Source organism: Telmatherina bonti (genome assembly GCF_933228915.1).
Source record: "Telmatherina bonti genome assembly, chromosome: 12".
NCBI classification, from domain to species: Eukaryota; Metazoa; Chordata; class Actinopteri; order Atheriniformes; family Telmatherinidae; genus Telmatherina; species Telmatherina bonti.
Genome location: NC_136610.1, coordinates 26414580 through 26428650, shown reverse-complemented (window position 1 = coordinate 26428650; position 14071 = coordinate 26414580). Strand labels below are relative to the sequence as shown.

The following is a 14071-nucleotide window of genomic DNA, read 5'->3' as shown; positions in this document are numbered from 1 at the left end:
CCATCTCCCTTTCTCTCCGTCAAACACACACACACACACGCGCCCTCTCTCTCTCTCTCTCTCTCTCTCTCTCTCTCTCGCTTTCTCTCTGTCTCTCACACACACCTACACGTACACAGACACACGCCTCCCCACCAGCTCCTCCGAATGTCTAATACACTGGAAAAATCAAAGCGCGAGTCTACCCCGTTCACACGCCACCAGTATTGCGCGGGGCGCAACACGGAGACGCGCTTTCACACTATCCAGCAGCTCCCTGCTGCCTCGCTGTTCTACAAAGTTACACACAGATGTGAAAAACTTGCATCTGATTATTTGTTTTGCATCTCGGGGACAATCTCCCTTCTATAATTACTTTGTTGCTGCACAGCTGCATGACTTTATGAAGCGAAGATGTCTGGGTGAGGTGATTTTACGCACGCTGCTGAGATGGATCACAGACTCTCCAGAAGCAGCTGGTTACCAGTGACTGGCCTGGTCATCTGTCTACTTCTGTGTGCTTGTGTTGTGGACTTGGTTCTGGCGCAAATTCGGTACTCCATTCCCGAAGAGCTGGAGCATGGAGCTTTTGTGGGAAACATCGCAGAAGACCTGGGTTTGGATGTGGCCAAGCTGTCAGCTCGTCGGTTTCGTATAGTCTCCGGTGCAAAGAAGCAGTATTTAGAAGTGAACTTGGAAAATGGCATTCTCTTCGTCAACGAGAAGATAGACAGAGAGGAGCTGTGTGAACGGAGTCCGAGCTGTTTCCTACACTTACAAGTGGTCATTGAAAACCCACTAGAGCTGTACAGAGTGGAAGTTGAGATTTTAGACGTGAACGACAACTCTCCAAGTTTCCCGTGGAATGAATTTAACCTTGACATCACAGAGTCTGCCGCACCCGGCTCACGTTTTCCGTTGGAGAGCGCGCAGGACCAGGACGTGGGCACCAACTCTCTGCGCTCATACCAGCTGAGCGCAAACGAGCACTTTGTTCTGAACATCCAGACACGCAATGATGGGAGCAAGTTTGCTGAGCTGGTGCTTGACACTCCATTGGACCGGGAACAGCAAAAAAAGCTGGAAATGGTGCTTACTGCCTATGATGGAGGATCACCTGAACGCTCTGGGACAGCTTTGATAACTATAACGGTGCTAGATGCAAATGATAACGTGCCCGTGTTTGACCGCTCTGTTTACCGTGCGAGCCTGGTAGAAAACGCGCCAAGAGGGACTCTGGTACTGAAACTTAACGCTACAGACTTGGATGAAGGCCCCAACGGGGAGGTTACTTATGCGTTTAGCGGACACGCACCTCTTAAGGTGCGCGAGCTGTTCAGCGTGGACCCGTACATGGGTGAAGTCCGAGTCAAGGGCGTTGTGGACTATGAGAAAGCCAGCGTGTATGAGCTGTATGTACAAGCGAAAGACAGGGGGCCATCAGCCGTGGCAGTACACAGTAAAGTGCTGGTAGACATCCTGGATGTGAATGACAACTCGCCAGAAGTCATCCTCACATCTGTATCCACACCTGTCCAGGAAGATGCGCCACCGGGCACGGTGATAGCCGTGATAAGTGTCATGGACCGAGACTCGGGGGAGAACGGTAACGTGGACTGCCAGATTCCAAACAATGTCCCCTTTCAGCTCCATACATCTTTCAAAAATTATTACACCCTGGTGACGAGCGAGTTCCTGGATAGAGAAACCGTGTCTGAGTATAACATTACCCTAACAGCTCGGGACTTGGGCTCTCCTTCGCTGTCAACCAGGAAAACAATCCTTGTTCAAGTGTCTGACATTAATGACAACCCCCCGCGGTTTTCTCAACCTTCATACACTGTTTATGTGACCGAGAATAATGCCCCCGGCGCCTCCATTTGCTCCGTCTCCGCATTTGACCCTGATTCTAACCAGAACGCCTATCTGTCTTACTCTATTCTTGAGGGTCAGATTCAGGGCATGCCAGTGTCCACTTATGTTTCAATCAACTCTGACAACGGCAATATATACGCTCTGCGCTCCTTCGATTATGAGCAACTTAGAAACTTTCAGATTTTGGTGCAGGCGCAGGACGCAGGCTTCCCCCCTCTGGCCAGCAATGTCACAGTTAACGTCTTTGTCTTGGACCAGAACGACAACGCACCTGTTATTGTATCCCCGCTGCCCAAAAACGGCACCGTGGCCACTGAGGTGGTTCCACGGTCTGCAGACGCCGGGTATCTGGTTACTAAAATAATAGCGTTGGACGCAGACGCTGGGCAGAACTCCCGGCTCTCCTACCAGGTGTTGCAGGCGACAGACCCAGGCTTGTTAAGTGTAGCTCTGTACACTGGCGAAATCAGGACTATACGCCGCTTAGTTGAAAAGGATGCAACAAGGCAAAGACTGGTGATATTAGTCAAGGACAACGGACAACCGCCGCTCTCCGCCACCGTCTCCATTGTCCTCACAGTGGTAGACAGCGTGCCCGAGTCGCTGTCAGATTTCGGAGACCTCACACTCAGCCCACAGCCCCCATCAAACCTCGCCCTCTACTTGATCGTGTCACTGAGCACAATATCCTTAATATTCCTCGTGGCTATCATAGTGCTGGCTGCAGTCAAGTGTTACAAGGACAGGGAGACCCACAGCGGGTACAACCTGCCCCCATTAGCCTGCTGCTGTTGCGGGGGGTTTCAGCCGGAGCCGCCTCCAGAGGTGTTCAAAAAATCCAACCTTAACCTGCAGATTTCATCCGCGGCCAAAGTCCCCACGAACTGTATGGAGGTGAATGGAAATAGCAGTCTCTCTCAGTCATATTGTTATAAAGTGTGTCTGACCCCCGAATCAGCCAAAAGTGACTTTATGTTTCTGAAGCCGTGCAGCCCGAGCACCGCACCGAGGAACAACGAGGCGAAGAGCGCAGAAAACTCGTGGAACGCGCACAGCCGGAGCGCATCTGTGAACAACGGAGCAACTACTCCCAGCGAGGTATAGTCAGATCAGCATCTGGTATAAGACTCGGGATTGTATGTTGTCCCTGTCATTTCACCTGATTCACACTCAGCAATAATAATAATAATAATAATAATAATAATAATAATAATCTCAGTACAAGCCACAAGTACTCTGACATTCCATCTTATGAAGGTCAAATCATGCATGCCACACATGTTTAAAGTCAACTTGAATAAAACCTGAGTTAAGTCATCATTTTCTCCTTTTCTTTAGTCTGCTGTATAGAATGTCATTTTCAACGTTTTACATAATAATTAATATTAATTGTAATGCATACATCAATATTTGGCACACGAGGACTAAATCAGACCACGCGAGATTACAGTTTAATTGACTTGTTAATAAAAGTGCGAGGAGCATATGCTGTGCGCGGACTGGGTTTTACAATGAAGTGAGAAGTCCTTTAGGCTACTGTGGGAGAAGAAAGGGAGATGCTGCTGAAGCTGGGTGCTCTTTCAGTCTCAATTCCAGCTTTAACAATAACACATAAACTAATTGCAACAGAAAGCGACCTGCGTAAATAATCACGCAGTCACACAGCCAAGCACTTGGGACGCACACCTGCTTCCAGCACATTCCCTTGAGTTTGATACAAAAAGTCAAGGTTATTTGCGTTATGGTGAATATAAGTTGGTTGGTTCGGTTCTTGTTGACCTGTCAGTTTCGCCCCTGGGCTTCTAGCTCTCAAACTAACAATATAGGACAAATAACCTCACTAACTGTGCCTCAAGGGCACAACCACAACAGTACTGCTCTACTACACACAGTGTGGCGTATTCGCAAGAGGGGACTGTCAATTATTGATGAGAAATGGCAAATGGCCGGTTTTGGAGGGAGAGGAGGACATCATAGTGGGGAGGGGGCAAGGAGAAAGAGATGGGAGTATGTGGGGTGCAAGGACATGGCTGGACTGAGACGTGGACAGCCTATAGATCGGCCCCGGCGTTGTCCTCTGAATGTGAGGAGAGAGGGAGGGAGAGATGTAGCTTCATATTTGCGGAGCGGAGGGAGGGGAAGAGGAGGGCTGTAATCGAAGAAGAAGGAGGGAAGGAGACAATGTGAGAGGGCATTTGCAGCGGCAGGATGTCTACACTGGTGTTTTTATGACTAATAGATGGGGCAGCAGACCGTGAATATGTGCGTAATGCTGATTTTCGTTTCCGCCTTTTCTTCAAAAACACAGAGGGGACAAAAGAGTTAGAGCGCACACACACCAGTCGCCACCAGGCAGAGTGAGAAATGTCACTGGCAAACACCTCTGGCCACAGGAGGGTTTTCGAGGTCACACTGATTGTTCCGCCTGCAGCTATGCTCCTTCAGGAGAAAATGTCCTTCCCCTTATTAATTGGCTCCACTAATTCACCCAGAGTCCCTCAGCGTGCTCTCACACGAGTCCTCATGAGGTCGTCGGTGACACATAAACGACAAATCGCAGAGAAACCATTTGAGCATCACATAAAGCAAACGCACAGGCTTGTTTAAATTGATGGATAGATGGTAAAAACTTAAATTAAATGGCCATTCAACCGTATAAATCACACAAGAAAGGCACTCGTGCACCTTCAGGTGCAAAGAATCTAAAACTTTTTTTAAGGCTGTCTCTTACACTTTTAATTAAAAACCTCGATCGAGGAGCATCAGGCAAATATTAATGTAAAATGATGCATAAAATCCACAAAACAATAACGTGTGTAATTTTCTTAATTTTCTCCCTGGCACGGTTTCCTTTGAAGATTAAAATCATGTTTCGTTTCATCCCGGTGGGGTTCTAATTGGTTTTGTGCGTAGTTGGCGAGAAGAGATTTTTGAATACCGACTCCAATAATACGCTTACGTCGCATTCTTCTTGTTAACAACTTTAGGTGAATTAATATCCATACTATGAGTGGCAAATCTGGAATAAATATCACTTGGGTGCCCTCCTTCACCTTTCCCGCTGCGCAACAGAGGATAAAAGCAAAACTTGGTAACAGGCGAGTCTTTGCTGAAGACATCTCCTGCAAACTGTGTTCTATCAAACGTCCGCAAGGCGGCAGCCACGATCCACCAGAAAAAAGGCTCTATTTCAAGATAAACTCAACAGACTGCTTCTGTCAGTTCTCACTGATTTGCATGATTTAAGATGGCACAATGAACGATCTTCATTTGTGATATTATATTTTCCGTTCTTTCCTGCTCGTTTTTAAAATCTTGTTATAACTGTTTAATAAACATGAATCGAAACACTACTTGTTAGCAAAACTGGTTTTAAAGCAGGGTTTTGAAGGTTAATATTTATGAAAAAAGATAAGTCTCACCTTATTGCATAGGTTGTTGTAGTCAAACCTTAACGAATGTCTTTTTCTTGCAGCTGAAGCAGCCAAACACTGACTGGACACTTACAAAGAATCAGAACTCCTCCATAAAGAGGTATAACTTCTGTAAATTTATCTTACATCTTCTCCCAAATTACTGATAGTCTATGCTAAAATACAGCAATCAGTGGAAGTTGCAGCATGTTTAAATATAAAGCCATGTTAAAGTATTTATACAGGGCAATTTCACAAATACGGTGTGCTCTTTATCTTTGTCACAGTTACAACTCTATTAACATGGATGGCACCCTCATGCGTAAGGCCATGCATGCGGACCCAGACAACTATGTCACCTCCATGGCACCTGGACAGTACTGGACTTGGGGTACTCATATGAAAGGTGTGAAGGGTAAGAGAGGCCAAAGGTCGTGCACCTAACTTTCACAAAACTTACAGACAATTACAATGACATTACATTTGTCTAAATGAAAATCTAACTACTATATACAGAAAGTAGATGTTTAAGTAAAGTTGTTCTATTATCTTGATTCTTCTTCATGAGCCTAAGGAGGGTTACAGTTAGCACCATTAAAGCTCCTCTATCTTTTTTTCTCCTGATGACCTCTTCTTTTGCTGCATGTACTAGTTTATTATCCTTCTTGCAAACCACAAAACCGGATTTACATAAGTGTTATGTAAATGGAAATAGTTCTCCCCTAGTAAGGTCAATAAACAGTTGCCTCTCTTCTCATGCCTCCTTACAGACTATAAGATGTCCCCTTCACCTAGTGGACTCCCCTCTCGCCCCTGGACTCCTCGGTGCACACCTCCTCCCCAACAGCAACAGCCATCAATCCCCTCCCACCCACACCCACACCCACATCCACATCCACATCCACCACCTGACTACCACCACAATGTGTATATCCCTGGAACTCCATCAGGATTTTGTACCCTGCGGCCCACTGCACAGCGAAGTGAACTGGATGTCCACAATTCCTTTTCTACATTTGGCAAGAAGCGACGTCTGCAGATGTCCCCTCAAGGAGAAGCTGCAATGATAAACAATGACCTATACAATGACTGACTTTTCAGTGCCTGCCTGAATGGAGGACTGATGTAATACATAACAGCATAATAAAACAAAAGGAGACATGATTCTCTTTATAAATCATGTCAAATAAGATTTATAAGGGATATGAGAAATGGAAAGAATCAGTGATCTAATAAGGAAGAGGGTTAATGGGCACTCTGTCTTGGAGAAGAGTGAAGGCTATTTATGTGACATACCACTGCTACATTGTCAATATGTGTCTGTTATTATCAGTACTATCATTACTTCTGTTATTTTTATGCTTATTATTTAGACAATCAGAGTGGAGCAGAAATTCTATCCAAAATGTTTTGAAAGCATAAGTGGACAATGATTTTGCACATCTTATGAATTGATAGTTTTGGTTATGAAAAGAAGAAAATCTTCTTTTGTTTGCTAACAAAGCTTATGTATATATGACAAATATTATGTAAATGCATATGCAAGCTGCAATATGAAGCAGACTATTTCAATGATGGGGATATTCCCAACACATGTACTGTATACATTTATGAAATAAAGTATTTTTTTCACCCGGTGTTTTTTATGTCTCTTGAACACACATGTGTAACCAGCTGAACTGCATATAGGCTATAGCTCAATATTTGACCCATGTGCACCCAAATACAAATGCAATCACCCCGCATACCTAAATCTGTTAGAAGTAAGTCTTAAAGATCTAAGTTTAATTAGTTTGAGTCAATTATTTTGGGGTGAAAAAGTTCTGCAGCTGCTCTTACAAGGCTGGAAAGCTTTTTGCTTCAGTAAGCTGTTTTCCATGGTGAGGAATAAACATAGTAAAATGCTAACATATGCTAATTGGAGTGCTTGCATTTACATTTGCCCGCAGAGAATACTGGGGTTCATTAACTGAACAAACACAACCTCCTCTCTCGAAATATCACTTTAATTAAGACCACGAACACGAATACAAGTGTCAGGGGAAGTATGGGATCAACTCAAAATGCCACACCTGAATAAAAACTACAGGGGCCAGCGCTCTCTCTCTGCCCTTTTACATCGTACTTCTCAGGGAATTAGTTTCTATCAGCAACAGATGAGAGTGAGGCTCTGGCCAGGAATGAACAGGGTAATTAGGTCATCCTATGGCTTGAAATGAAAATAATTTAGCTAATAAGGAAACCAGTGTCCACAGAGAGCATATAGGAAAGCAGGGTAACCTTCTCAATGGTAAGGTGATCCACTGGGATGACTGATTGGGTAGTCACATTTAGGTCAGCATGGCTTATTTTCAGAGGAGTGACAGATGGTACTCTTTTAACAAAGGTTTAAGAGATTTCTTAAAGAAAAAAAAAAGATAGTAGCACAACATCCGGTCTTTTTTAAATAGCATTATGGTTGGTATAACAGAAAGAAATTTAACAAGGAAAATTATATCATAAAAGACATGACATGAAACTAAAACATTTAATGCCCCTTTTGTTATGGTCACCTTAAGTGGGAGCTGTCCTTTAACGTGGTGCTGAAATGCTTGTGACAGTGGTCGTTTTCTATCCCGCTGCAATGTATAGAGTCATCCACCAGAGGGCGAGCCAAATGTTATTCAACAGGAGGAATTATTTTAAGGCAACGCTTAAAAAAAGCCGAAATTATATACCTGTATGACATAAATCCATCAAACCTACAAAAACAAAGCTTGACTAAACTATGACCACGTAAGTGGGACATCAAGGGAATCTGATCTGTAGAAAATGCTTTTATTGATCTCTTTCACCCTTTTATACTTTCTGTAAAGTATAACATAATAGTAGCAAAAAAAGAACAAAAAATAAGAAGAATATTAAATCTGTAAAATAACAGTTTTAGTTTAATTAAACAGTTAAATCCCATGATAATTATCAACAGTCTTGTGAGTAATTTAGGTAAAAAAAAGCCCATGTTTAGATTAAATAATGGAACAGTAAGAGAAATATTTCTTTTTTTATTATGAGACAACAAATCAAGTAGCTGCCTATCAATGAAGAGTCAATTTGTGGAAAATGGGAAATGTAATCACTCTTTTCAGACAATGACATAAAACGCCCTTTTAAAAGAAGCCAGCATCTTGTTACATTGTCTTGTCGACAGATTTCTCCAGCAGATGGCATCATTGAGTAAGAATGATTTTATCCCAAACATGAGCATTTTAATAGGATTCAAGCATGAAACTGTGGATCAGAGGTCACACCGTCAGACAAAGAAGGGCTTGGCACATGTCATTTGAGAGAGAGAAAAGAAACCCCTTTCTCTCCCTCTAACTCTTGTCCAGACAATTTTGCCTGAAACAAACATACAAGAGAAACATATTCGTGCTATAGGTTGTCCATATATACTTATACATATACATATAGGTATACATATAAAACAAACAAACAAACAAACAAAAAACAAGTTGACAAAATTTTGTCATCATTGAAAAAGTGTTCTTAGACCGTACATTTAAGTTTATTGTAATACGAATAGCCTATACAACATACTTGTCTTCTGGGCATGTGTTATGTCTTGGATTTGGTCAGCTGGGCAAAAGTTGTATTCTTTCTCTCTTTGTTTTATGGCTTACTGTTTTACTGTCTTACTTTCTTTCTTTTTGGCATGGTCGCAAAGACCAGGAATCCAAAAAAATCTATATTGTTACAATCTATGTAGCCTTTATGTTATTGTGTCTGTACTGCTGTTGCTTTTGAAACAAAAAACAAAACATCGGACGGCGCCCGTAGTCGAACCTTTCAGCCCGCGGACCGTAAGACGTAAACATTTCGGTGTATGAAGTAACCACTGAGCTAAGCATGAAACATGAAGCTTGTTTTATAAAGGTGATTCAATTGATTATAGTATTTTCAAGCCAAACATCATATTTCCAAGCCTACTATATCCAAATGAGTGAGGAATCGCATGCTGATCTGACATGAGAACGGACAGTTGCTTGTTTTTACAGTACTTGCGGTAGCTCACGTGCTCTAGGTCACGTGGTGACTCAGAGCTAATAAGAGAGTTCCCTGCTCATTTACAAGTTAGGCCTATATATTTTTTCAGTTTCATTATATTGTAGAAAAAAAAATAACCGAGCAGTTTCCATGTAAAGAAGCGCTTTAAAATGCTTCAACTCTTATTCGAATAATTAAGTTGCAGTTTTTACCAACAAACCACTCACAAGACATAGTCTAAGCTTGTACTGGGATGGTCAAAAAGACAAAAAACTAACAATCCTTTAAAATATATTATGTATGTATCACTATTTTTGAAAAATAATTAAAAGAAGGAGAAAAAAAGAACACAGGGCGCGGTTAGAGGCTTCCAGACAGTGAGAGTAAAACTTATAAAGATGAGAAGCAACTGCAGAACTAAACCCATTAGGCGCAGAAGAATGAGCAAAGACAAAACCAAATACTAATCAAAGTAGCTGCATTATTCATCCCATCTCTGTTTTACACTTAAATCTTTATTCAAAATTGAATAAAAAATGGATAAATAGTGAGAAATATTAAAATTAATGCATGTATTTTTTTTTTTGTATTTTAAGAGTTAGGGACAGATAAAAGTAGAATAACATTCTACAATTTAGCTTTGAATATATTAGGGCCTCAAAATACAGAACTCCAGTGTGCAGATTTATTGTTTATTAACTGAACAAAATATTTGCTTGTTCCAAACAAAACAAGTTTAATTATTTCAATTATTTTTTTTAAACTGCTCTAAATTACGATGTAGGCTATAAGCTAAAATATTTTAATAAATTCATTTTTATATAAACCTGAGGAGTGTTGAAAGTGAACAGTTCACCTGAACTTATCCAGCAGACAGCGACTCCTACTGGAGATAACGTCTTGTGTTAGATGATGATATCTTACATTTGGAATCTTACATTTCCCATTCAGGCACAGAAAGTGGAATTTGATCGATGAAAACATTATTTTCAATTAGTTCGTATTCGGGATATAGTGATGTAAAGTTATAAGGCTGTGTTTACCTGTGTGGTGTTGAATTGTAGTATTTTTTTCTCCATTAACATGACATTGTCACGCTGTTCTGAGGTTTTAAAACAGACTGCAATCCAATCAGAAGAATAAATAAATAAAATTAAAAGCATCCGACAGCGCCCGTGGATGAACCTGTCAGCACGCGTTAAAAGTGGTAAAGTTGCTGGAAGTAACCACAAAGCTAAAACAGGACTAGTAACTCATGCTTAAAACTTTATTATGAAGACTATCACATAGTTGTGAGAAGGCTGAGTTTCATGTGATTTTTGTGATTGAAGCCGAAAGAAATAACACAACGAATTAAGCGTTTTGAATAAATACAGGAAAAAAAATGCACGAATAAAGAATTGTGGGAAAAGAAATAAGATCTCAAAGGTTGTGGGGATGACGTCAAAGGAGGACGGACAGGTGGGACAGTGACGCGCTTATTCTTCTTCTCTTCTGGTGGATTTGTGTTCCGTGGATATAAAAGTGTTCTGAAACTAAGGGATAGATCACTGGGGAACCACAATGATATGAAAAGATAATGTTATCATTTAAGAAACTTTGTCTCGTCCAATTTACTTTCACTTAACATCTCAAACACCGAAGGTGTGTGGTCAGATTGCAACTCTGCCCTCATGACCAAGAATCCAAAAATTATGACAGTCTATGTAGCCTAAATATTATTGTGTCTGTACTGCTATAGCTTTTGAAACAAAAACAAAACAAAAAAGAAAACATCGGTCAGCGCCCGTGGTCGAACCTTTCAGCCCGCGGACCGTAAGAAGAAACCTTTTCGCTGATCGAAGTAACCACTGAGCTAAGCCGATGTAACGACCCTACGACAAAACTTACTTTATAAAGTTAAAAAAGAGGATGCGCTGTTAGTGATTCAATTGTTTACAGTATTTTTAAGCCAAACATAATATTTCCAAGCCAATTATATCCAAATGAGTGAGGAATCGCATGTTGAACTGAAACGGGGAAAGGAAGGTGCTTGTATTTACAGTAGGCTACCTGCGGTAGCTCGCGTGCTGTAGGTCACGTGGTAACTCAGACCTAATCCCAGAGTTCACTGCGCATTTATAAGGTCGGCCTGTACATTTTTTCTGTTTCATTTTATTGTAGAAACAATTAACCAAGCAGTTTTCATGTAAAGAAGCGCTTTGAAATGCGTCAACTCTAATCCGAATTATCAAGTTGCAATTTTTACCAATAAACTACTCACAAGACATAGTCTAAGCTTGAGCTGGGATGGTCAAAAAGACTTAAAACTAACAATCCTTTAAATATATATTATGTATGTATCAGTGTTTTTTATTTTTTATTTTTTTTTAAATAAAATGAAGGAGAAAAAAAGAACACAGGACCCGTGTTAGAGCCTTCCATACATTCATTCATTCACTCATTTTCTAAACCGCTTCATTCAATTCAGGGTCGTGGGGGAGCTGGAGCCTATCCCAGCTGGCTTTGGACGAAGGCAGGATACACCCTAGACAGTTCGCCAGTCCATCGCAGGGCGCCTTCCAGATAGTGAAACTAAAATTTGTAAAGATGAGATGCAACTACAGAGCTAAACCAAATTCTAATCAAAGTAGCTGCATTTTTTTTTTTAAATCCCAGCTCTGTTTTAGACTTAAATCTTCATTCAAAGTTGAATAAAAAAAATGGACATACAAATATATATATATATAGACATATAAAGTTTATTTTATTTTATTTTACATTACTTTTTTAATCCATATCCAAATGAAGAAATACTAGAAAGTCCTAAATCTTCAGGTTTACCTTCTGTAAGCATTCATTTGTAGTCCTCAGTGATATTGTTCTCTGTTCCTGTCTTTGGGACACCGGATGTGTGGTTTTTTTTTGTCTAAGCAGATTTGTCCTTATCTCCCCTTGTCTATGGGATTGGTGCCATGCTACTGCATGAAATTTGGACTGATCAGATGTTTTTCTAATAGTTTCATATCTATGGCTGTCAGTGTTCAAAATACTGACTAAACAGTGTTGTAAAATTTCCTTCATCTATCATCTTTTATCTTTATAAGTCAATCCATTTCCCAATTGTGTTGAAACATGAATGAACTAAAAATTATTCAGCAAATTTGTAAGATCCATACCTTGATTTGTACCAAAGACCTTTAACATTTCTGTGATTAACCTCAGTAGTTTCCAGCAATACAGACTGGACTTGTCTGACAAATACTGCTGCAGAAATTGATATAAAAACTAAATGTTGACGACACCAACAGTGAGTTACAGTGATATTTGTTTAAAAAATCACTGACCAAATATTTACCCAGATAAAAAATTCTTCTTTTATTACAATACCTATTAAAGGCAGTTCTAAAGTAAAAAGTAGGGTTTATTTTGTTTCTTGTACAATATCTAAATAGGAATGATGTCCAGCTTTTAAAAGTGTTAAAATTTTTATCTTACAGTTTTTCTCAGTTGTTTTGGTGCACATTTTTCACATCACTATTTGCACAAGTTAATGCATTTCTCAAAACAATCAATAAAAACTGCAAAACCTAGTTGATAATCTGCAAAAGCGTGTCACTTGCTCAAAATTGATAGTTCATTCCTCAAAATCAAGTATTCATGTTAATGAAAGTGGCATTGTCATCAAAATGAAAAGTCCTGACACCATTGTTAATGAAGAAGATAATCTGTAAATGTTTTCCGATGCAAAAAATTCAGATCTTTGTGACACTACCAGAAAATGCACTATATAGTATTTGCACAACCATTTGAAAACTACGGTAAAGTTAGATATTACTGTATTTAGTGACGTAACTGAGTCTAAGACACTGAAAAGGTATGTTTAACACTTTTACTGCATATGCTCGTTGTAATTCTAATTTGTTCACAGCATTGTGCAAAAGAAAAAACACACCCTTATTCACAACAAACATAAATTCCCTTTGGGTAGAGCTGTGCACTACTATAAACAATATTGCAGTACATATATTGGAGTTGAACATACAACACATATAGATATGTAAATGAGGTATGCACATCCAGACTTTCCTCTCTGTCTGGCCACATATTTTCATCTACATCACAGCGAATATCATGTCTTGCAATGCAGCAACATTTCCTAACAAAATGTTTGAATAATAGAATTAACGCTGGTTCTCCCAACATTTGGCTGCACCCTTCAACCAGCCTCAGCCACTGTGAAGCCGGGATTGACAACATGATCCACAACTGTTGCCCTGATTTAATCAGGAATCCGTCTATGTACTTGGCCTCTTCTTCATCTTCCCCTGTTTTGTCCTCTTCCCATTCTTTCCCTCACCCTCACCTTCCACGAGGGTGTCCTTCCATTTCTGTGTCACAGAATTGTAGAAATGGTACACACAATGTACTATGCTTGGTTCATATATGCTTGTGAAATGGGGGTTCATGGGATTCAGCTCTGAGTGATTGTACATAAGTGGCTTATCATTGATTGCAACTAATGCTTCACACACCTCTTCTCATCAGTAAAAGCTGAGAGAAATTATTAAATTTAGGAGAAATGAAATTGAAAAACAATAAAAAAAATATTTATAAAATTTGCTTGACAGATTTTGGTAACTAGTTCAACATTTTTGTATGTACTGACTATGCAGCATTCACAAGTATAGTTAATTTTGACTGACTGACCTTAGCAAATGATAATGTTATAAAACAGCAGGGAGTTGTATGAAAGTAATTGATGCATGTCCAAAAGCATTTGCAATTTGTTGGAAGGAATG

General features: G+C 40.2%; 1 protein-coding gene across 1 annotated transcript; it reads left to right on the top strand.

Annotated features, from left to right (window-relative positions):
* Positions 1–417: 417 nt before the first annotated feature.
* On the top strand, positions 418–6360 carry LOC306763169 (protocadherin-10; the record flags this gene model as incomplete). Its single annotated transcript, XM_079249904.1, has 4 exons — positions 418–2952; positions 5330–5388; positions 5555–5682; positions 6038–6360. The coding sequence occupies exons 1-4, from the start codon at positions 430–432 to the stop codon at positions 6358–6360; spliced, it is 3033 nt and encodes a 1010-aa protein (XP_079106030.1). The 5' UTR covers positions 418–429.
* Positions 6361–14071: the final 7711 nt, after the last annotated feature.